Source organism: Bemisia tabaci, chromosome 5 (assembly GCF_918797505.1).
Source record: "Bemisia tabaci chromosome 5, PGI_BMITA_v3".
NCBI lineage: Eukaryota > Metazoa > Arthropoda > Insecta > Hemiptera > Aleyrodidae > Bemisia > Bemisia tabaci.
Genome location: NC_092797.1, coordinates 43,019,105 through 43,044,688, shown reverse-complemented (window position 1 = coordinate 43,044,688; position 25,584 = coordinate 43,019,105). Strand labels below are relative to the sequence as shown.

Sequence of the window (25,584 nt, the reverse complement as noted above, 5' to 3'; positions counted from 1 at the left end):
TGAATTTAATCTTCAGCGTTTCTACATAGGCAAAAAAAAAAAATACTACAGAGCACAAATCTATTCGAAAAATATAGATTAGTCTCGCTCATAATTTTTTTTTAAAAGAATTGATTATGCGTTAACCTACTGGCAGACATCGGTCACGTTAAGCCCCTTCAATTTCGTCACATAGGCAACAAACATTCCTAGGTGCGCGAATAGTTATCTACCCGAGGAGTACATATTTATGTCTCTCTTTAACTTCCGACTTAACCAAGAAACAATATTTTGAACCCATTGGTAGATATCATTCTTCATGTCGTGCATTACTTATTGCAAGGATTGCTCCGGGATCATGCGTCATCCTTGAAGTTCACTTCAAAATTTATGGGTAATATTCGGACGTATTTCTGTCAAACGGAACTATGTCCTTTATGACGTGAGCCCTGTAATGCTTGTATTCTTATGGGTCTCAGAGCTCATGTCTTAATGCACATAGTTCCGTTTGATAGAAATACGTCTATTTAATCTTTCATATTTACAAAATCGCAATTCCGAAAAGCATCCGCGTGCGAAGTATTGCGTAAATAACAACGAAACTAGTAATTTCAGAGGGTTTCCTTCTAAGCGATAATATTACATGAAATAAGAGCTGGGAATATAACCTGAATAAGTTGGATGTGGTCGTCATTCACAATGACAGAAATGCGTGAGTAAATTTTCAATTTTTCATAATTTAGGCCTTCGGAAGGACATTTACGCGGTTTTTGCGATTGTTTTTTCAGAGCAATGCCTTTAAATGTTTGTCTCTACCTGCAGGCTATACCTCAACGCTCAATTTAAACAGCGAAAATAGGTGATACATTTCAAAACTCACTAAAACCTGGTTTTTTTTTTTGTACCAGAGCATATCTCAGTTTTCCTTCAAAATCTCAAAAAAAGAGGCGCAAATCCGCAATTTTAGATTACCCTGAAGGAGTGCAAAAGTTTTTCTACCAAGAAAATCCTTTCAGATCCAAAATAGATGTTGCCCCACCCATTGAACACTCCGGCAAATTAGCCGGCCTGCTTGAAAAGAAATTCAATTTTTAGCCTCTCCTGCAAAAGCTTTTGCGGACTCACGTCCCTCTCGCAGAACCCGATATGATTTGGGTCACACCTCAACTTTTATTCCTTTCGCATTAGGAGCCCGTCCAGCATATGGATCGCATTTAGCAATGGGGAACCAGCGCAATTACCTACAGTGTTTTCAAAATTGTGCAACTTCCTCTTTTCTTTTAAAATTCTCCTATGTACAATATTAAAATATACACAATTATTTTCCTTTAAAATTATTAATTATTTGGTGGGAAGTAAAATCAATTTGCTACGTAGAGAGATTTTTTAGATAATTAAGAAGAAGCAACATTTTTTCAACACTCTAATTGCGATGGTTCCTTTTTGTTAAATGTGATCCATATTGTCCATTGCGTCCATGCGGGATGCAGCATGAGTAATGTTGCCGTACCAAGGAAAAACGCCGTATAAACCTTCAGGCGTTGCCAAATTTCTTTCGATAAAATACGAATTCTTAAGAGAATATATGAATATTTTTCCTTCAAATTTTCGGACAATTTTGTGCGCAATTTAATCTAAATTATCTGAGAATTTCGAGAGAAAATATGCATAATATTCCTCAAAAATACATATTTTACTCGGCGAAAGTTGGCTACTCTCGGATGCCCATACGGCGTTCCTCCTTAGCACGGCGGAATGGTTAAGACCGTAGGATAGGTTTAGGTGCATCTACTCGGCACTGCCGGTGCATTTGAGCACGTACCCGACTCAATCATGGATGAATGGGATTCCTGATGCCGAGGTGAGATAGACTCGAGTTTCCTTCAGTTTTTCTCTCACTCCATTCTATTTTTATTTTTAGGTTAGCCGCTGGAACCGGAGTAGAGGCCAGTTGAGACAAGGCCAGCGGAGGATGGAAGACGCGCGAAAGGTCAACGACATTGGGACTCGAACCCCCCCCCCCCAGCCGGGCCGTGGGGGGGGGGGGGGGGGGCGAGGGCCCCGGGAGCCGCTCCACCGGCCCCATGCACTGAGCCGAGCTGACTCCTTCCTCCTCAACGGTGGAATGTACCTACAATCGTTTCCCAGTTGCTACGTCACCGAGTACCGCTACTCTCGATCCACTAAAGCGAGCGCCGTGGCGAGCCAAGAGATGGCTCTGCTCCCCTCCAACTCCTTTTCCGTCGCTCTTCCTCCATCCTCTCTTCTCCTCTCTTCCACATCCAGTCCGAAATCCAGCGTAGACACAGTTCAAGGTTATTAGCAACCTCAACTAGACCACTCCACTCTCCGTCCGCCCGACTCAAATTCGCGTTGATACCTCTTATCACCGGTCGTGTTCCCAGTGTAAAATTATGCAATAGTGTGTGTCTCGAATTCGATCATGGAAGTTCATCTGAAAAGTGTGTTATTCGGTCTCCTCGTTCTGGCTAAATTCTCGGTGTTGCGGTGCGAGTCGAACCACATCGACGAGGAGTCGAACCCCTTCATCGAGGCGGCCAGATCCCTGCTCCAGGACAGCCTTCAGAAGAAGGATGGCCCAGGGATCGGCGGGATCCTCCAGTCGATCATGCAGACGGACGGCGGTAAGCAGATCGGCGACATGCTGCTCCAGCAGACGGCCAAGAACCCGGACCTCCTGTCCAACATCGGGTCCCTGGTGTCGAACATAGGGAGCACCCTGGGAGACGCCTCGAACAGCGCCGGCGGAGGCGGCGGTGGTGGCAACAGTGGTGGGTTCGACCCGGCGCTCATCGGCCAGATGATGGACATGTTCAGCGGGAAGTCCAACGACATCGGCAATGACGTGGACCCCAAGCAGGACGCCGGCGGCATCCAGTGGGATTCCCTCATGAGCGTGGCGTCGACTTTCATGGCCCAGGCGAATTCCCAGGGCGGGCAGAGCTCCGGCATGGAGGGCATCATGAACCTCCTCCCGGTCCTGATGAACTCCATCGGGGGCGGGCACATCCACTACGAGGATAAGGAGCTTGAGGATGTGGAAGAGCATAAGAGGCACGAGCAGGCGTCGTCGTTCCTGCCGCCGTTCCTGGGGATTTTGAGGGAGTATTGGGAGCACTTCAAGCAGTCCGAGCTCGGGCAGACCCTGTGGAACAACAGTGGGCTCGGAAGGATATTCCAGCTCTTCGTCGATAAGGATGGTCACTTCCAAGTTGATAGGATTTTTGACTCGATGGAGAATCATGCCTTCAGGAGGCGCTGGATTAAGAGTCTCACCAGCTTTGTTGCCGAGTGGATCAAACACGTCTCCGAGCCGGCCACCCAGAAAAGGTGAGTTCAGCTACTTCAACGATTTCATCAGACTGCCTTGAATTGTTGGGAGATGAAAATATGAGAGTTTTATTTAACTGAGTTTGATGAAAAGGAACCAAGTTACATAAAGATTAAACTGTAATATGAGGTTTAAAGTTTTGTTTTTCCTACATAAAAGACACAATGTTCAAAATGAAATTTGGAGCCTATTTTTACATTTAAAATATTTTTCCTCGGCATGAATTCTGTGAAATTTCCGTGAAAAAATTTGGGCCTACCTATTGGTTCTCGAAAACACTCCTGGCTTTTTCTCTCTCAAAATGTGACTTGGCTCCTTTTTGTTTAAATCGGTTCGATCCCATTGATTTCTTCAGATGCAGACAATTTTGAAATTATAGGAGTTGAGAAAAGATGAGTTGAATCACCACGTCGATTTCATCCGTTGCAGGCTGTCTTGAAATTCTAGGGGATGAAATTTGATTTAAATTACCCCCATAGAGCATAGATTTCATCAGCTGAACGCCATTTTGACATACTAGGTGATGGAAAAAGCCACATTACCTACGGGAAAAATATTTTAGCTCGAAAAGTAATATGTATTATGGAGGGGCATACGCTGCCTTGCCAAGGAAAAACGCCGTATGGGCCTTCAGGCGTTGCCAAAGTTACTTTGATCAAACACGAATTTTCTGGTATAAACTTATGAATATTTTTTTTCAATTTTCAAATAACTTTTTTCGCAATTTCACCTAAAGTTCTCGAATGCTCATGCGGCGTTTTCCCTCAGCACGGTAGTACAGGAAAGTTTTGGTTGAGCAATTTTCGACGAGTTCAGTCGAAAAATCAAATTTTGAGGTTTCGACTCGAAACTCTCTTTGGCGCAATAAAGAATAAATAGCGAAGGATATAATTCAATTTCGTGTCGATGACTGCATCGTTGCATCATAATCCGGCAGACCATAATTGAAATTTCATCATTCACGAGAGATATTACTTGTCCTCATAGACAAAATATCAGTGAAATGGAAATATATAGTGGACAAAAATACAAAATTTCAGTGGAATGAATTTTGTCCAGTTTGGTTGAAAATCGGGTAAAAAAACTTTGGTATCAATTACTTAACTCGTAGTTTTTGCGGATCAAGGTATCTTTCCCCGCAGACGGTTTCAAATCGAGGAACTATAAAAGAATTAAGGATTTGAAGGCAGCACCACGTTATCCAATTTCCTTTAAGGCGGTAAAATAATCCTATCGAAAGCACAATTTTGGAAAAGTTCGCTAACAAAGACGGAAAGTCCTTTAATGAGGCCACTTTCGAAGTAACGAGATAATGAAAAGGGTCATCAGAGGAATAACTGGCTCTCGTCGATGTAAACCATTATGGTGTCATAGTTAACAATAATCAAATGTCAGTAACTTCTTTTTTTTTTTAACTATTACCTTCAGTCTCTGTAGCCGAAGCAGTTTTTTTTCACCACTAATTTTCCGATAGCTGTACGTAATTAAAAAAGTTTAATTTGACTTGACCCAGCTATCTTGGTCCATTTCTCTCGAAAATTGGAAAGAATCGGACGTTTCAAGCCTCGAAATTCAGAAGTTTCGACAGCGTTGTTTCCTGTACATTCCATTTGCCTTAATTCATTCAAGTAGTGAGCTATAGTTTTTGAAGTACAAACATCACAATTTCCAACATTTGATTAAATGGTCATTAATATATGACAGCAAGTTTATCCTATAGATTCCACCTAGATCAAATAATTGTATAATCATTTGAGCCTTATAAGTTATCTCATCTCGGCCTTATCATATCAGATGGAGATTCAAATCATGTCACTGTGAAGAATACCAACTGCAGCCAGAACCGTTATTTTTTCACCAAAAACTCTGCGTAATTTGTCTTCCTTGTTATGCTCTTGGGAAAAATGGAGAGTGTAGGTACACGGAGAAAAAAACTTCGTGCATGGGACCCGAAGTTGACGTCATACGGATCTCTGAAGTTTTCTGATCACGCATCCGAAAACTTGAGGTCGAGCTGCTGAAGTTCGGATCAAACATCGAGACACTTCGGTATGTACCGGAGACCGGAGTACTTCAGATATGTGACCCGAGCCCTTCTGTATGTATCGAAGTACTTCAGATGTCTGACCCGAAATTCGGCAGCTGAACCTCAAGTTTTTAGATACGTGATCCGAAAACTTCAGAGATCCATATGACCTCAACTTCAGGTCCCACGCACAAAGTTTTTTTATCCGTGATACAGAGGCTCTGATGCGCAAGAGGGAAACTAGTTAGGTATTTTAGTTTTCATCAAGAAAATAAGAACCAAATCGTTGCAATTATTTTGCATCTAAATAGAGACGAAACTCCGGTTGCGAAAGATCATGATAAAAATCAAGTGGAATCTGCCGATTTATCAAACCCAGCGAACAATTTTAACTTCCTTTTTAATTAGGAAATTGATTCCTGAAGCTCGAACTGAAAAATTAATGAGTCTCATTCATCAAGACTTGATGAATTCTGATCGAGGAAAGTGCAAACTTCGGTGCATGCATGCACCAAGAAAAATACCGTCATGACAAAGTTGTTTGTATTTTGCTTGAAAAGTGAGTGCCGTGTGCTAGGAGCTATTGATTGCTACAAATTAAATTTTCTGGGCAGAAAACTTTTATTTGCGGAGAGCTGTGAACATGTTTCCCTTCATTAATTAATCGCTGATTAATCTTTCTACGTTGAGGATTTGGGATCAGTCTAAATTACTTCGCCTAAAAAAAGGAAAATCCTCTCAATTTACGTTACTCGAGGTGTCAGATAGGTTACTTTTAGGGTGTCATTTTATACTGAATTTTAGGGGAACACCTTCCCTTCAATCGAGAAATCCTATCAAAAGAGAGAAAAAAAGCACATTTTCTCTAGGTATAGCCGCTCGACTTTTTCACTTCTTTGTATCGTTATAGGGTCTCTTTTCTGTATCTCTGTTTTCATGGCCAACGATATCAGCTGTCGCTTTAACAATTGAATTTTTCCTTATTTCTCGTGGTGACCTAATTCGAGTCTATGTAAAATTTTCGAGCACACCTGTCGAAGTTCCAAATCTTAATGATGATAAACATTTTGCCGAAAAATAGTTCATTTTTCATGGGCTCAAGTTTTTTTTTTATACTTATTCAAAATGAGCACCATTTTAAATCACAAACCATTATCGGCCTTGAATAACATTGGAGCCGAGGGCAGAAACCAACGAGTCTCAACAGATACAATTTTTTGTCACCCACAACCGTCTTTACCGGTTCTTTCGTCGCCTCCCTGGCGTAAGGGCGTACCTCAACCTCCACGTGAGCCCTGATTTTCATATAAATCTATACTTTTTAGGGCTCATGCGGAAATTGAGATATACCGTGACGCCAGAGAAGCGAAGATTTAAGTAAGGAGGACCAAAAGCCACACGTAAAAACAAAATAGACGGCGCACAGTGAATCGAGTCAATTAGAGAGGTCGGTCATTAAATTTTTGACTGAAACTGCAAATTTTGGCGTTTATTTCGTCACATTTCACATTTATTGGGGTGCTTCCAGAAGAAAATTTCGCGAGAAAATCAATGGAACCACTTTCAGACCCTCAAAGTTTTGCACAAACGGAGCTATAAGCGTTTAAAGTTTCCAAATTTTGTCCGACCTCTCCTATGGGCTCGATCCACAGTGCGGCGGTACAGTCACAAATAATTCGATAAAATTGCCGCCTCTAATTAATCGCAAATCACATCATTCCTCATTTATCAATCATCAATCATTTTAATTAATCAGAGATGGCCATTTCAGCCAATTAATTGTAGCTGACTTTGAAAATTAGGGCCCAGCCACAACTTATTTCTTCCCGTGTAGACTCTATCGCTACTAAAAGAACAATACCTGAAAATTGTCTCGGTGGCTGAGCATTCATTTATTGCTCTACTAAATTCTACTTTCAAGTAATCGAAGTTAACGAGCATAAGACGGAACGGGGAACGGGATTTGCGGAGAAAAAGCGGTTGCTGGAACCGGTACCGCGGTACCAGCATCGATAATCCGAGTCGTCAGGGGAATCGCGGTCACCACGACTTCGAGTAGTGAGTTGTGAGTCATGTACTCACATCCTATTGGCGTCATGGGATTTTTGACCGCAGAACAGGGATCTCTATTGCATAAAACTTCTCGTTTGCCCGGGTGAATTCCCGGTTAGTTCACCGGTCTTTTTCTCATGTTGTATGGCCAAAACTTGTACGCAAGTATGTCTCACGGAGAAAAAAACTTCGTGCGTGGGACCCGAAGTTTAGGTCGTATGGATCTCTGAAGTTTTCGGATTGAGGATCCGAACAATTATGGTCCAGCTGCTGAGGTTTGGATCACACATCTGAAACTTCAGTTCTTACATCTGAAGTACTTCGGTTTTCACATCCGAACAACTTCGGTTCTCACACCTGAAGTACTTCAGATGTAAGAACTGAAGTTTCAGATGTGTGATCGAAACCTCGACAGTTAGACCTGAAGTGTTCAGATGCTCAATCTGAAAACTTCAGAGATCCATATGACTTAAACTTCGGGTCCCACGCAAGATGTATTTTTCTCCGTGTGCCGTGCTGAGGAAGAACGCCGTATGAGCCTTCAGGCGTTGCCAAATTTCCTCTGGCATATCACTCATTTTCAGGAAAATCTTTGAATAGTTTTCCGCCAATTTCTCGGATAATATTGTTTGTGATTTGATCTAAAGCGTCTGAAAATTTTGAGGGAAAACATTCGTAACTTTCCTAAAAAATGAACATTTTATCGAAGGAAATTTGACAACTCTCGAATGTTCAAACATCTGGGTCATATTTTTTTAAATCTGAATAAACAGGGCTCTTCTAGAGACTATCACCTTCGATAGCGCCAAACCCATGGAAATTTAGAGGAGGATTTTTTTATTATGTGTAACTTCTTTAGTCTCATCTACAAGCCGGCAAAATTCAGGCTCTAATACGCGCGGCTTTGGTTTTACATATTTCTAAAATTTTTTGAAAATGGAGCAGTAGCATTAGCCTCTTTGGAATTCCTCATAAAGAAAATCATGAGTAAAATATAAGGGGATGTAATTTTCCCTCCTCTCCCAAAATCATAATGATTATGAAATTTTTAAATATAGGAAAAAATTCTTGAAAAAAAATCACCAGCTTCAGGCTATAACTTTTCCCGTCTGTCCGCCGCGACATCGTCAAATTAAAATCTGGATGCAATGACATGCATGACGGCTCATTAGCAGGAACACAGCTTCACCATTCCGAGAACGGCAGCAAAAAGTGAACAGCCTGCTGACACATATCGATTATGAAAACAATAGAATATAGGTAATCTCCTCGTGCAGAACTAGTAATCAATGCGCAAGCAGGTCACACGCTATACTCGAGGTCTTGACGGTCTATACCACGTTCTTGAGTTTTTACTAGACTTTCAGTTCCTTGCGCCGAGAGAAAAATGTTCGGATTTCCTAGTTTAAAAACGTGACCTTAATAAAAAGTCGTCCCTAAATTACGTATCGCACTTTTCCGGCATTTTTTACCCCCTCCCCCCACTGTAACGCTATTGTAACGTAGGGTCGTAGGTATCTGCTTTTTAACACGTAAAAATAAAATGGCGTAACGCTCTCCTCGACCCCCCCCCTCCCTAGAGCGTTACGTAATTTAGGGATGACCCCTAAGCGATACTTTATTTTCGTTTCTACCCACAATTAGGCAATTTTGCAAAATCTGTCGGCGCATGATGATGCATTTTAATAGCTGGTATAAATCTAAATTTATGTATATACACCCACCTTCCAAATCCTTTGTAAAGACGACAATAGCCTAGGCTGCTGAATGTCTATTTATAAAATAACTTACTAACTAAGTAACTAACAATTTACTTTGATAGCAATAGCAAGTCACTAAAAAGGGGGTTTAGGATAAAATGACGTTGAATGATGATCTGTCAAATATGGCTTAAGGACTCGATTCATTTTTTAGTAGGAGGAAGTATGCGAGTTGAATTATTGCACCCCCTTTCATATAAGATTTCAGGTTTTCCTCCAAGACAATGAGTATCATTTACTAGGGGGCCCTGCCCCCTGACCGCTACGCGGCCCAACCCCCGAGAGGGCGCCTCGCGCCCTCAGACCCGCTTCGCGGGCCCTATACGCATATGTATAGGCAAAAATGTCCTTCCATTTTAATACACCATTTTTTGTTCGAGCTGCATCGATTTCAAAATTTTTGAGTAAGTCCAGTGTTCCAGCAATTGAGTTAAACCTTATACCTTGGACCTTGAACCTTGAACCCTGAGCGATGCACCGTTCCTCAACTCTTCGAATAAGGAGCCCTTCACGAGCTTTTCCATTGTTTTATTGTTTATTCGAGTCACTCAGGTAGAATCCCACACCTTGACGTTTCTAGCGGAAACGACATATCTCTCACGCTATTAACATTGGACTTAAGTGACATGAGCTTTAAAAGCTCTACAACATTAAAAGTTTGGGGTTTCGTAATTTTTTGCACATCTACATCTACTACAGATGACATACATGTAAAGATCATCCTTATCGGTCCGGCAGTTCGTCAGAAATAGTGCTTCCAAGATTTTGCTTGTAGCTGTATAATATAGATGGCGTATCAAAATTGTCCCATCTATCAACTTTCCCAGAAAAAAAATTGAAAAAGAAAAAAAGAGCCAAAATATGGTTACAATAATTATAAGCTTCTTGTGATTTTCTATATTTAGGGCCAGTGTTTGAAACTCACAGGCGCCAACGCGCCAAATGCGCCCAAGAAATTGGTCATGGCGCCTAAAAAATGAATGCTCTGCGCCATCGTGGTCCCTAAAAATTGCCCCCCCCCCAAAAAAAAAAAAAAAAAATCCTAATTTTTCTGTTTGGTGATTTTTCGAAATTTCCTCCAAGTTACAGTTACTAGTTCTGTAACTGAAACATCCTGCGTCTAACTTTTCACCAAGTGCGTCGTGATATATGGGCAAAAAGTCAATCTAGCCCCGAAAAAACCTTCAATGGCCCCAAAAAGTCGAGCTTGATGCGCCAAATGGCTCCTAAAACTCAAAGGTGAGGTTTGAACACTGTTTAGGGCCTAATTTTTTTGAATTGCAATGCAATTTTACGTTCTCCATGTACGCGAGACTAACAGAGAGTGGGGTAGACATGAATTACATTTTGCAATAAGGAGCCACTATTTCTGGCTCATTTTAGAAACAACATAAATATGCCATTGATTTCCCTATGCAGATACGTGGTTTTATGGAAGAGCCAGAGATAGTGGTTCCTTATTGCAAAATGTAATCCACATGGCAATACTCTTCCTACATGATAGGTACTCTAGTTTTTCCTCAGAACGGCAGAATTTTCCAGCAATTTGCAGTTGCGCGTGCTATTTCTCTGCTGATGATGGCGGAACAGTCCAGAACGGCCAAAATCTGATGAAAACAATACGCGAAGCCTACGATGGCATCAGAGCGTGTAGCCGTGCCATCGAGTTAAAGAAGAACACAGTATAAGCCTTCAGATGTTGCCAAGTTTCTTGATTAAGTACAAATTTTAAGTAAATTTGTGAATAGTTTGCCTCCAATTTTTCAGAAAATTTTGATACTGGAAGTTTGCGGCTATTAGAATAGGTCATGGTCTATACTTTACTAGATGGAAAAAACGCTCATTATAATTTTAGTAACATTTTTCTAATATCTTAAATTTAGCTTAACAAATTTTTAACTTTCTCATATTTATACGTAAGGCGAATAAAAGTAGTGTAGTGCTTAAGGTGCCTCAGCAGCCTTGAAATTCTGACGGGTGACTCTAAAGACCCGGTATGCCCCTTGTAGGGACCCCCAAAAACTTGAAAACTCCACATAAAGGAGGACGTTCAATTATTTTGGGGGGTCCCACCTGAAAGGAGAGGCCCCGAAAACGTATCAGTACCCAGAGAATTTTCAAGCCAGACCGACACTGAATCTGAAGTATCTAAGAACTTCAAGGGAAATTTTTCTCAAGTTTTCTCGAAAATAAAAATTTCAAATGGGAAATTTGGCAACGTTTGAATGTTCATACGGCGTTTTCCCTGAGCATGGCAGAGTGAATCTTACGCCTTGCCGTCCGGTGCGGTCCGGCGGCCATTATTTGCTTAATAGTGAAGACGACAATGGACGCACGGCGCATGACGCATGGTCGGACGACCGCGGCCGCGCGACCGGACAGATGACGTGGACGTGTGCCGCCCCGAACAAGCGACCAAATCTGAAACGGTATATGCCGAGCCGTTGCCGTCTAAAGGCACGCAAACGTGTCGCACAAGGCGCCAATCCAGTAATTAAAAATCCACGTCCTCCTCGCTGTATCATCAGCCACGTTGAGAGCACCCGTTTCTGGTGTCGAAAAGTATTCGAAGCATTTTTAAGTTCATGTGATACTGTAACGGTAGTGAGCAAACATCGAGGTATCCATCAAATTTTGCAAAGCTACTCACTGTAAATTTTTGGCAACAAATTTTCGGTCGACGGGTGTCCAAGCATGTTTTGGATTGGATACCACCTGGGTAAAAGGCGACGGGGAAGTCCCATGAAGGGAGGGCGGCAGGGCGTTGACGAAGACATGTTGCAGTGTATGTTGCCCGACAACCTCTGGGCAGATAGATGTAAGTGGCGTTCGGATGTCGCAGAACGCCAGAGTGCATCGTAGGAATGAATTGTATGTATGTAGGAACTTCTAGAAGAGTTCGGGTCCGCATCCGCAACAATATAGATTGCTGCCGTGCTAAGAAAAAAAACGCCGTATGGACATTTGAGAGTTGCCAAATTTCCTCCGATAAAATGTTTATCTTTGAGGAAAGCTACGAATATTTTGCCTTGAAATTTTCAGGAACGTTAGGTGAAATTGCGAACAAAATTTTCTGAAAAATTGAAAGGGAAATATTTACTTTTCTCGAGAGTTCGTGTTTTACCGAAGGAAATTTAGCAACGCCTGATGGCTCATACGGCGTTCTTCCGAAGCATGGCAAAGTGCGTCAGATCATGGGAGTCGAAAAAGACATCGTTTTTGACGTCATGACTAAACAGCTTTTCTGGTATGGCCAACGGAATGGCCGAAGAAAGGCTGCCGAAGAAAATGCTTGATTGAGGTCTTCCTGGGATGAGACGAAGGGGACCCAGTGAAAGGGTGGCGACAGGGGTTTTAGGGGGTACAATAAGGGAGCGCCAATTTCCTGAAGGGCTTTGGGATGATAGGGGACTTTGGCGGCTAGGTGTCGCATAGCGCCAGAGAGCGCTGTAAAAACTGCTTTAGTGTATATATTTTTGGTAAAAATTAACTGATCGACTACTCTGATAGAAGGATATTACAGCCGTTTATTCCAAGAAAATCTCTTGGATAAAACCTGAATTAAAATATTGGTTTGACTGCGATCGCGTGCAATGATTCGAGTCCGAGTAGCTTCAGCTTTATTTTGGGGTTCAGAAAACGGGAAAGCAATTATGGAAAAACGAGTCTAGGGCGGGACTCAGGAATACTCGTATCATTACCTATCTGTACCAGGTTTATACTAGCCCTACCTACTGAAGAATAGAACCTAATCTGGACAGGGGCCTGCTGTATACCTAAAATCTAAGTGATACCATCTCGTCGCTCTTCTGACGTATAAGGGCGTATCTCTATTTCCACCATAGCCGCGGAAAACGTAAGCTTATACGGAGAACAGAGATCACGTAGAATATGAGATGCGTCCATACGTCAGAGGAGCGACGCTTTGACCCATCTCCTTCAGAATTAGTAATAAACCGTTTTTCCCCGGGCAAAGTCAGTTGAGGGAATTTAAAATTGACGAGCATTGAACCAATAATATTTTAATAATTGTATGTTTTTTCTTTCACTACTTGAAAAAGGTTGAGCCTTTGGCTTAAATTTCCTTTCGCATGTATGCCTTCTGGCTCATGGAAGCTCTAAGCAGAGTCCTAGGAATCCTAGCTTTACAGGGTGTTTTGGAGGGCCCTCCCGCGGAAAATTTTTTCAGAATTGAGTCGTCTCAGGAGATATTCTGAACAATTCTCGCCGAAAAATTGATCCAATTCGAATTTCAAGAATGAAATACATGTCATGCACTTAATGAGCAAAATCTCTCACATTTCTTGGGAGGGGCTCCGCAAACAAGGGGGCAGTCCCCCCCCCCCCCGTCCACGCACAGTGGATCGAGTCTATCAGAGAGTTTGGACGTGAAATTTTTGACTAAAACTGCGAATTTTGATGCATAATTCGTCGCATTTTAAATTTTACGGGGTGCATCCAGAGGAAAATTTCTCGAGGAAACCAATGGAACCGCTTCTAGAACCTCAAAGTTTTGTATACACGGAGCTATGAGCAAATAAAGTTTTCAAATTTTGTCCGACCTCTCGTATTTACTCGATCCACAGTGCCACGGTTCCAATTTTACTGCTTGGTGACTGCACAGTGCGCCGATTTAGTGCCGTTATTGAGAGTCCCGTGCCAGCTGACACTGAGCTCATCCGAAACAAATCGAATTAAGCGGCGAAAAACTGTGACACAATTTGCGCACAGACTTCCAGTGCATTTAGCCTCTCTACCTTGTGTTCCTTTTACACGCCTGATTCTAAGTCGGAAGATCTAGAAGAAGTCCAAAAGGACCTCACATTGGCTTCCCCTTCAATTTTTTCCTCTTCTTTTTCTCGGATGCAAGAACAGAGTCCTCCATTTATTTATAGGTCAGAGGTGAGAGGTCAGAGCATACTTTGAAATTATCGTCCTCGAATACTAAACTGAGCACGCATCCAATTTCGATTATTTTGGGATATTTTGAAAGTTATAGCTAAAACTTGTAAAATTAATTCCAATGCGTGCTATGAATATTGTCACGATCCTGCATTTTGTAAGGCATTAAAACTTAAATGGTCATACGTTCCGCTTTTTCATTTACATTGCGGCGCTCGGAGCTCACGCGAGGAATATAACTGGAAGGCGCTCGATAACTTTCCATGCGGGAACTTTCATAAGGAAATTTTCGTGACCTTTAAAACTATAATAGAGGGCTAATTTTGTGAATGAATTGCGTTCGTGTGTAAGAAACAAATGGAAAAAATTCTATATAAATACCGATAAACTGTTCGGAGAATTTTTAAAGTTCGTCAGACACGAGCTTTTCTCCCCCTCAGCGAACTTTTTCTTTCCTATTTTAGTTGCGTTATGCATACATTTCGGGACACTCTACTCGTGGTTTCTCGCGAAACTTTCGTACGTCACTTATTACTATGAAACATAAAAAAAAACCCTACAGTAATTTTAATGTCGCCTTCTCAATTCGAGAAAAAGTCAAAATTAACGCCGAAGATTCCATCTTCGAGGCTGAATCATTACTGTTCGTCACCACGGATTGCGATTAGTTTACGTGGTGGTAATAATGACGTTTTTATAGCCAGATAGTGAGCTACTCAGGAGAACGAATGGTATTCAGACACGTCGTTCTCTTACAGCCGTAGTAAGAACATAGTATTTTCAAATCATCCTCATTCAAACAAAACTGCATGCTTTTGTCGTGCGCTGTTACAGTTGCATACGATAGAAAACATACTTTTTCTATTCAGACAATTTGCACTGACGTATAAGCCATAATGAAATATGAAAGAAATGAGTTGGGCGCAGAAAAGTCATACCTTGGTTGCGGATTTTTAGAATTTCCACTGCTAATTTATATTTTAGATAGGAAACGATTGTGTGAATTTCCTGAAGTTTTTCGTTTTTAGCGTTGTGAAATCATAAAGAAAATTCAGTAAAAGTTTCAACGAATTTCATATATTTGCTTTAATTATAATGAATGAAACGGTAGCAAAGTTTCTGAGACACCGTAACCAAGAAATGCCTTTTCTGCACCCAACGCTTCAATTATAGGCTCCCGAGAACAAAGAAAATTGCCTTCCTCTCTATTTTTAAATAATTGGACGTACTTATACTAAAAGGAACTATGTCTCATGCAAACCCTATGCACATAGTTCCTTTCGGCATTAAGACGTCCAATTATGCCGCACAGTGGAACGAGTCTTTGAATGAAGTCGGACATGAAATTTTTTCACAAAAATCGTAAAATTTTACGTTCATCTACAATTTCAATTTTTAGGAGTGCTATTCGTGGAAGATTTTACGAGAAAACCAATGAAACTACTTGTAAAACATCAACATTTCATATTCGTAAAGGTATACGCTTTTAAAATTTTTGAATCATGTCCGACCCCTCCATTGACTCGATCCACTGTATGCCGTCCAGACATCGTAATTAAGGATTCTCGCATTGAATTTTGCCTCTGTTGTCTCTACGTTCACTTATGGGACGATCTAATCTGTATAGTTGGAGAGGAAAAACCGCACAGGTAGATATTTTGCTACGGCGCCTTCATTCTACAAGGTAGACTGTGTGCTGTAACAATTATTCATCGGGAGAATGTGCGGCGCTTGATGCCGCGTGTTTATTCCGTGCCGAAAATTATGTCCACCTTAGACTAGCAGCATTAGTTTGAAGATTTTAGTGACCAGCTGTCTTTGTGTTGAAACACATATCGACGCTGAAACTACAAAAATGCGTATTTTGGAATCTCTGCTACTTTTTTATTTTTCAAAAGGAGACCGAACCAACATAATGGTTTGATTTTTTCACAGAATATCATTTATAAAGAGAAGAAAAATCTCTGAAAATTTCAGAAAATGACGTTCGATAGTTTTCCATCCATGTTGAAAATAAAGCATGACAGGAAGTCTGTAACGCCGCAAACTGAGAAGAGCATTCAAGCAGTTTCACCATCGATATATGTTAAAGGTGACTGTGTTCATAAGAAAATACGATTTTTCGTTCCTAAACTTTCAAAATGGTGAGCTTTCCTAGAACATATAGAAAAGCTCTTATCACTGTCAAACTGTTATCTACATCATTGTTGCTCTTTTCTTATCCATATTCTTTCTTTCCACATTTTTATTCACACATTGCGCTCGTAAATTTATTAATTTCCAATTTCTGCTCTTAAGACCTCTGTGAGTTAAGCGTGAGCTAAAGACAGGTATTCTATCAGGCAATTTACTTCTCGGCGTTTTTTTTTCTTTCGTCACAAAATGTTGGTACCTATACCTAACTTAAGCAGCTATGGTAAACTTTTATATGGACGTATTAATGCTAAAAGTATAAGTATTATGCCTAAAGTTTGCGTGCAACGTTGCGTCCTTTTTAGCATAAATACCTCGAAATTATCAATATGGACAGAAGGCCAATTTCTGAATTTTTCCCTCTTTTTACACCCCCTACATCTTCATCCATCGACCTTTAACTTTTTTGGATGCGCACCAGTGTATTCTGTAGTATTGTTGTTTTATACCTTCTATTATAAAAATAAAACCCTCAAATTTTTTTCAACGGCCAAATTCTCCCAAGAACGACAGTCAACCAGTGGCTGCGTATTCAATACCTTCACTTTGTTTTATTCTCAGTTACCGGGAAAACTCAATGTGCGTGGAGATTATTTTCTCACGTTCGTCAGGAAATTCGATGCACCCTGTAATGCGCATGCAAATTTTTTATCATGAGGCGCGAACTCAACGGCGTCCTAAAACAAACAAGTAATTCTTGAACCGTTTCAACGACCGAATTCCTCTCGCCAATGAGATAAAATAGGGAAAAGGAAAAAAATCCTCATTAGAAAAATCATTGTGGAAAAAAGAGAAACAATAGACAATACAGGGAAGAAAAAGAACTCATGTGCTCGGAAAAACGATTTCCTCTCATTATTAAGCTGGAAACTGGTCGGCCTCTTGTGATACTTCATTGTTTTCTCACTTATCAAAGTCGTTTAAGTGTGTCACGAGTTTCATTCATTTTATACCATGTTTCCATGCGCGGTTTTGATTTTCTGTGAAATATGGTACTTGACCTTGTTTATCGTATAAACCACCTTGAAAATGTACCGGGGTTGACTCTACTTCACTTCAAATAAATTAAACCATATTCTGTTATGAGGAATGACTATACCTAGCTCATTCATGAAAGCACGTATCTGCATCGGGAAACCGATGACACCTTAACTGTTTCTGAAATAAGCCAGAACTAGTGGTTCCTCGTCACAATGTTGCGAGCACAAGGAGCGCAGATTGCAATAAATTGCAATTACGTAGTAAAATTTGGGACTTTTTCGGTAAAAGGCGTATGAAGCTTACAGTGTTGCTAACATTGTGTATTTAAACATGTTTTTAAAAAAATGTTGAATTACGCGACAGCTTAAGCGGGAAAGCTGCCTCATTTTATACGATCGTGTACATTTTTATAGTGTTTGCGGCGATGAAATTCATTTACAGTCGAACCTTAAAATAGTGAGAAAAAACAGCAGAGGAGCAAGCTGCAAGGAGCAGATTCAAGGAAAATTCAGAACTGAGCTGTCGGAAAGAAGACTTTCAACTAGAGAACTACGTCACAGAATCTTAGCAACATTGGAAGTCTCAGCCGTTTTACCGAAAAATGCCTCACTTTATTGCTACTGCATCGGAGTGTTGTGTATATTGCCCATATCTACGGATTGAAGGGGCACTTTTTATTGACATTTTTGACGATAAAATTGAAATAAGCTGCAATTTTTCATTGCATTGCAAATTGCCTATCGACTTTATTATTCTCATCAATGATACTTTTTGTTCTAGATATCTGGCAACGTTGCAATTCATCGGGAATGGGTTCCTGAAATCGCAGGGCTATGCGAGGGCTGCCATGTTCGATCCGGCGCGCCCTGCCGAGTCCCTGAGCTTCCTGGCTGACGCCGTCTTCAAGAGACAGTTCGGACTCAAAGTTAACTCCGCCAAATACATCCGACCTGCTGTCGCCTATGTTCAGGTAACTCCATTTTCCACCAGCCCACTGCCCATTCCCGAACGCTAATTAATGGCGTTTCGCATAATTAGACACGCTCTTAACTGACCGTACCTCTGCCGCTATTCAGATTGTTGCCGGACTTCTTTTTTGAGAGTAGAAATGCAGAGCCTGATAAGCGCCATTGAGTCTTGCTAAAATTTTGCAGCTGCCTCTTTTGTTAAAGCGAAATCTAAAGGTCTGAGAATGAAAATTCTTGTCTTGAAAATTAGATCAAAATTGCGAAAAAAATTGACATTAAAAAGATTTATGATGTAAAGGCATTTAGGGTTTTTGCGGTGAAAAATATCACGCATAATTCTAGCAACACCTGATGGCGCTTGCCAGGTTTTCTTATTTAAGAGGTAATTTTGAAAATTCGTTGTTTCTTGGACGAAAGAACGTATATCTCCGTTCCAACGAAGCGAAATCTCCATTTGTAAAGTGAGTTTTTAAAAATAAATCATCGGGCAGTTCTCTCTGAAATTATCACGGAATTTTCTTCTAGCTGTATGGAAAAATAATTTTCATTTTTGACGGAAGTTGCGCAACCAAATTCTCAAGAAAACTTCAATTATATTTGTACATTTTGCAACTTTGGAATGGAGTGGAAATTAGTCTCACCCCCAATTGTTTTTATCAGAATTTAAAAAAAAAAATAAAATAAAGTCTGCCGAATATTACAAAAATGTGCAAGGTAAAATCTAATGAACGTACACCTTCCTACTAAGAAAATGTTGGTTCATTATTACAAATTACCCTATTCATTCACGGTACTGTGAAACATAATTAAACTAGCAACAGTCATCCCTAGTAATTTCCTGGTTGATTCGTAGGAAATACTCGTTACGCCAAGAATGTGTATTGCACGACGATTTAAGTAAGTACCTAACGACGTAAACCCCTCAGCAAATTTAGCCTCCCGACTTTTACGAATGACAAGCGTCTGCGTGGTATATGAGCTCTCTAAGTGGAAGCGATTAGGGAGATTAAGTAGGAAACGTGCAATGAACCTCTCCTAATTACAATGAAATTATGATTCACAAAACTCAAAGAACTGGGAAATTTTTGGTAGCGTTTCTGTGCAAAGCGACTTCATAGAGTTTGATACTTATGGTCTTATTTGTGAAATTTCATGGAAATTGGAAAACAGACTACAATTTCTTAGTAACTACAATGTAATCCTCATATTCCCACCATTTCAGCGCCTCGCTATTCTTTGCAAAAAATCCACGGCGATTGATGCTAACTTCTCGGGTTATCCAATTTCTGTATTTTTTTTTCAAGCTTAAAATCTTTCTCTCAAAGATATCGCCATTTCAAAGTTGCAAAATAACTCATTTATTCTCCCACAAGCGTATGACTGACGGCGGCGAAGCGTGATGGTCGATTATCGATATTTTACCATTTGAAGCTATGGTAAAGAATCGATTATCGATATTTTACCATTTGAACCTATGGTAAAGAATCGATTATTAAGGTGTCCGTTGCGAACACCCTGTTTATCGATCCTTTTCCATAAGTTTTAATGGTAGATCAATCAATAAATCGGGAAGCACGTCATGGGCCACGCCACTGATGACTAAACAATATCCGTTCAAAGTTTTACCGATTTTTTGTTTGGAAATTTTGTTACGTTGTAATGTAGTTCTTTCGTCTTGGTAACGACGAGATATGTTACAGCGTTCTAAGGTAGTAATGTTTTTTTTTGGTTACAGGATGTATTTAGGCTTGGACAGAGTAAAGGGCTCAGCCTTTCTCATTTAACCCAACAAGAAATAGAAAACAAATTAGCGGAAACTCTGAATGGAGAAGTAATTGAGCCCGTGCTTCGAGTATGGAGAGCGTACAGATACGCCATCAAAAACCCCAGCTGTGATCGGTACTTAATTTGTGCAATCAATAGAGTCGAGCCAGGAAGTGAAGGTTTCGCCGGGCTAAAACCAGGAGTTACTAAAATTACCAGGTGAGTCTACTCGTGTGATCGTCTAGTACCTACCTAGGTCATCAAATACCTCATCTTCATAAATGCATGTATTTAAAGCCGTGAATATAACAATAAATAGATTGCATTTTGCAAAAAGGAACCAGAAGCATTGCCATGTTGCTAAGATTGTGCGACTTCACCCTTTGCAATAAAATTACTGTAATCATGCAAAAATATGAAATTTACATGGTAATTTTGGTCTTAAATTTACAGTTTTTAGCGTGTGAAATAGAAAATGTTTATAGATAACCAGGTTTTTCTTCTAAGACAAGAGAAGTTGCACAATCTTAGCAACATTGCAATGATCTTGGTTCCATTTTGCAAAATGCAGTCCATATGACAATCTAGCGCTTAATCATTTAGAAAGAGCACATTTGAGGGACTTGGAGGGCAAAGCGTATAAATACAGTTTTTGCTATTTCAAGAAATACGTGTTAGAGGTTTCGAAATTGCATGGATCCTTAAGCCGGAGGGAAAGTTCAAACTGACTTTTTGATGCTTAAAAATTGCAATTTGGGAGCGAATTTATGACAGAATATGCAGTAAGACTAGTTTTATTTTAAATCATTGATATCACAATTTCTTCAAAAACTGCACTTATGCACCTTGTCCTTCAAGCCCCTCATTTACTGTGAGGCTATGATTGGAGGACAAAATGGAAGAGATTTTCCTCATTAGAAGTGAAAAATCTCTAAGAATAATAAAAATCTCTAGAAATAATAAACGTGAAGGCGATATCTCCCTACATTCTTCAAAACTGAACGCACCTTTATACTTTTTGATTAAAATGTTAGACTAGAGGAGAATATACGTTGAAAACCATACAATTTTTAGAGCATTTTGCAGCAATTTATTTTTAAAATACACATTTTGACTGATGACATTATCCTACGGCTCTAAATCGAGTTGATGATGTGATAATTTGAGTGTCTCATTTTAATTGTTCATACTTAAATTTCTAGCTTGATGGCTTCGTGGTTCCTATCTGGAAGAACCGGCACACCTTTCTGGAAATTCTACAATGCTGCAACAGAGGACCACAACTGCCAGGTAATGGTCTTTCTTTCATCTTTGGTCGTCTTCGTTGCCCCTTCAAATACCCATGATACTAAAAGTGTAACAAACCATGAGAAAGTGCTACCTCTCTGCTTCTCTCTCTAGGATCTTTCGAATTGTGCAGGATTCAAATAACTCAACAGTTTGACACATTAATTTTCTTTGACAATCCAAATACGGTAGCGTTTGGAATGAAATTGGGATGAAGCACCATACGTCCATACGTCTCGTTGACAAAGTTTCAATTTTTCCACTCTACACTTTTCCGGAAGATTGTTTTTCCTGAAGATATTTTCAGTTACAAGTAAGAAAACAGTTAAGGAAATTATTTTTTCAAAAGAATATGAAGGGAGTTTGATTCCTTTCGTTAATACCCAGTGCAACACATGATAAAACTATAAGCCTGCACGATTGCCTAATAATCGATATAATATGCTTGCATCTAGTAGTGGTAGTAAATCAAAAGTTTGATTTTGGCTGTCATTTAGAAGAAATGTAGTTTTTTCTGAAGTATCAGCCACTAATTTTTATTTATGTACGTTGTTTCTGATGTTACCCGCTCGTATAGGAAAATCTTTACATCAAAATCAATGGCTGACACCTCAGAAAAAACTGCATTTCGTAGTGGTAGCAGCATATTAATAGACTCCAAAGCATCTAGTGGGTATATGGCACCTGAGGTGAGCCTGAACATTAAATTTTGAGGTGTCAAGAGAGCCGTAAGTACGTACATTAATTTTGGAACGCAAAGAAAACAGAGTATTACATTTTTGGATGCCAGGGAACATTAAGTATTTGATTCTAAATAGTGATATGTATTTTTTCCTCGTTACAGGCACGATACCCTGCTGAGTGCAAGGGTTTCCACGAGGAGGACGTACGAGCCACCACTGAATATGCTCACAGTGAACTTTAAAACACGCCTCTGGTCACGAGCACTCGTCAAGATTCCCGCAATACAAACCGGTCATGCAAAGCTAGGGTTGTTGAACCTTTCGCAAATTCAGAGATAAGTCGCCCTCAGCTCTCTGATTTTATGCTGAAGGATGAAAATCAACCGCACCTTGCTGCAGATGAGTCCGATCTCAATATCAAATCAAGATTTCTCATTTTTTATTATTGAGAATCTGTAGTTTAAAAACATTTTTCGTCCAGTTTAAACGGGTGCTGGATCAATCTACAACTCAGGTTAAGGACTCAAGCTATAATTTTATGGTTGAATCTGATCTCGCGAGGACACAAAAACTTCAAACGTCCCACATTTTGCAATAAGGAAGTACTCGTGCTATTTCTGGCTCATCAATAAAATCGCCTATTTGCTTAGGGAATCTGATGACACGTGCGTTCTTTCTAAATTGAGCCACCTTTTACATAAGTTCCTAATTGCAGAATTTAGTCCAAATGAACATGCGTGATACCTACTTTGCGTACATCGAAAGCAACCATATTTTAGACTTTATTCTGCAAAAAGGAACCAACATTTCTTGTTCATCTTTAAAAGCACCTATCTGCATAGGGAAACCAATGGCACATAGGGTAGTCCCTTATTACAGAATGTAATCCAACTCGAATACTGGAAAACATCACACTTAAGTTGTAGTATCTAAACTACTCAAAAATTTAGAATAAATGTCGAAATTCCTTTGCGTTTTCAGCAATGAAAAATGCTTAATTAGTCTCCTTAAGCAAAGGTATGTGAGCATTTTTTATGTGAAACCTTAATCTTAAGTCATCTTTTCCGCCACATGCAGTCAGAGTAAGAATGAGATTAAATACGTGAAAATTATCGGAGATTACTCAGGGTCTAAACAACTAAATACACTCATCGGTCATGTCATGAAAAAGCCTTAAATATCTCAACTGCCTGCCCATGTGTAAGTAACAAAACTTTTCCTACATCAGTCAACTTTAAGCCGAAGCATTAGGAAACTTGAATATTCTTCTTGTTCTGGAGCTTCATCATGGGGGACACACAATTTTCTCTTTGTTTTTAAGCGAAAAAAATTAAATTTTAATGAATTTTTATTATCATGGTATCATATGCCGCTGAGCAATAACTAATTCATATTCCTATTCGCCTGAATCCAGTTTATGCTGTACGAATTGCAATTAAATTTTACCTACCTGAGCCTCATTCCAATCAAATGTAATTAGCACAGCCTTGATTTCATTTAGTTGATTTAATTTTTCTCGTTTCCCAAGGGACGTCACGTGTGAAAAAATGACCCTGTACATATTGTGAAATTATCTAATTGAAATATTTAAACTCTCAGGGTTGTTTTTTATGATTATTGGTCGCACTAATTTAGCCTAAGGGCTCCTTAGCAAATTTCTGAAGAGGCATTTTAAGTGAAAAACCTTTTGATCAATACGACCCTCGCAAAAGCCTGAAGAGTAAGTTGCAAGAACTTAAACAGTTTCTTGTGCAAAGTTTTTCCATTTTTATCCATAATATTTGCTCATTCTCTAAAATAAGTATGTCAATCCTGGACCGTTTAGGATATCAATAAATCTTACACACGTTTTGTTGAAAAATTGATAAGCATATCCTTAGTTTTTCATTTTTAATTAAAATTCCATCAAAGTTAAATTGCAAAGATTAGCCATTGATAAGTAGTCAAATAGGAACGTCACAGAAGATCTACTGATTTTGTGGAAAATACAAATCATTGGCTTTGAGATGAATGCAGGAATCAGGATATTATATGATCAAAGTTTAAAAATTGCGTTCGCGGTGACATTAAAATGTTCAGAATATTTTGTTATAAGTTCTTAAATTATTTATACATGTGAATTTTGCACAAATCAGTGATAATGAGATAGTAATTTATTTACTGTTAAAAATTGCAGCGATCTATGCGTCGATATAAAAAATAAATAATGATGATATTTCATATGGCAATAATGATGAAAATACTTATACCAGCTCTAAAATGATAAGTCAGAAATTCTAGTCCTGATAAATTTTGGTCAAGCAAACGTGAAGTCGCGTTCCCATATTAATGAAAACATTTGGCATTCACATCGCGAACTTAAAGCCATGCTTCTGTAAAAAGCTGAAGTCAAGAGACTGGAGCTACAATTTAAAAGGAGTACGTATTGTATAATTGATGATGCATCATATTGATGTACGATATATTTAATCTTTAAATGTATTTGAACTAACTTATTTATATATTTTTTTTAGTTTCAATTTTATGTTTATGTCAAACGGGGTGCTGTTCGAAAATGCCTTTTGCGGAGAGTTAAAATATATTTTTTTTTTGTTTTACAGTACTTTCAGGATGTTCAAAATAATTCTGAATTTTTGGAAATCAGTCGCTCAGAATTATATGTTCTATGGTTAGTCGCTGTCTAACTAGGAAAATGTACTTGGTACATTACCTATTATAATTGACAAACGTCAAAATCAAGTTACTGGCGTCAATTCTGGCGTAATACATTCTTGCGACCAAAATAATTAATAATTAATCAATCAATCAATTTTTAAAGAATAGGAGATGTAAGAGAGTAATACACATTGATTATCGATAGAAAATCGATTTTTAATGAACGTCCAAATATTGGAAGGATTGTTAATGGTTTAAAATAAAGACTTGAACACTTGTGATACTTAAGAGACTTAGTCACCAATGAAAATTAAACAGTTGAAACTGATATATTACACATTATTTAAAGGTAATTGAAGTTCTTCACTAAGAAAAAAGAAGGAAATTACCACGATACTGACGACCTTGTGTGTTTTTCCAATGTGTAGTTACTGGTAAATATCAGTTTTTAACTTAGGTGTTCATAAGTTCTAATTTAATATTTTGTTTATTTACCTAGATATTTATTAAAATCTCACTTTCACCGTGCCTTGTTTGTGAAAATGTTGTTAGAATTTGTAAAAATGCAATATTTTGTAATAAATGCGAGAATATTATTTCGAAAGTTATTTCTTTGTTGTTGTTTTCCACTGATAAAAAAAGGTTCAGTGTGTTTGACTCATAACACTTCCGCCTCTTCCGCAAATTTCTATTAGCATTGCCACAAAAGAATGTTTTCAAATATTGAAAGCCCAAACTACGATTTATGGGAGGGGGTTAATCTTTTTAACTTACTGTTTGCAATAAAATTACGAAACTGGTAGACAAATAAAAACTTATTGTACTGGAAAAGAGTAATACCTACTTTTTCAGAAAGTGTGGAAAAGAAAGGAAGGCAAAAAGATTAACAAAATGGTGATAGAACATGCATGCTTCCCAAGGCATAAGTTATGGTCAAATTGAAGATGGTTGACTACCGGCCGGCCATGCTTTCGTATATGCT

General features: G+C 39.2%; 1 protein-coding gene across 1 annotated transcript; it reads left to right on the top strand.

The window, feature by feature from the left end:
• Positions 1-2,050: 2,050 nt before the first annotated feature.
• On the top strand, positions 2,051-25,210 carry LOC109032513 (uncharacterized). Its single transcript, XM_019044690.2, has 5 exons — positions 2,051-3,330; positions 18,026-18,215; positions 19,949-20,196; positions 21,180-21,267; positions 22,109-25,210. The coding sequence occupies exons 1-5, from the start codon at positions 2,423-2,425 to the stop codon at positions 22,187-22,189; spliced, it is 1,515 nt and encodes a 504-aa protein (XP_018900235.2). The 5' UTR covers positions 2,051-2,422; the 3' UTR covers positions 22,190-25,210.
• Positions 25,211-25,584: the final 374 nt, after the last annotated feature.

Coding starts and splice junctions, on each gene's coding strand:
- LOC109032513 (XM_019044690.2), top strand. CDS start 2,423: ATGGAAGTTCATCTGAAAAGTGTGTTATTCGGTCTCCTCGTTCTGGCT. Junction 20,197..21,179: donor GGAGTTACTAAAATTACCAG/GTGAGTCTACTC, acceptor TTAAATTTCTAG/CTTGATGGCTTCGTGGTTCC. Junction 21,268..22,108: donor CAGAGGACCACAACTGCCAG/GTAATGGTCTTT, acceptor TCCTCGTTACAG/GCACGATACCCTGCTGAGTG.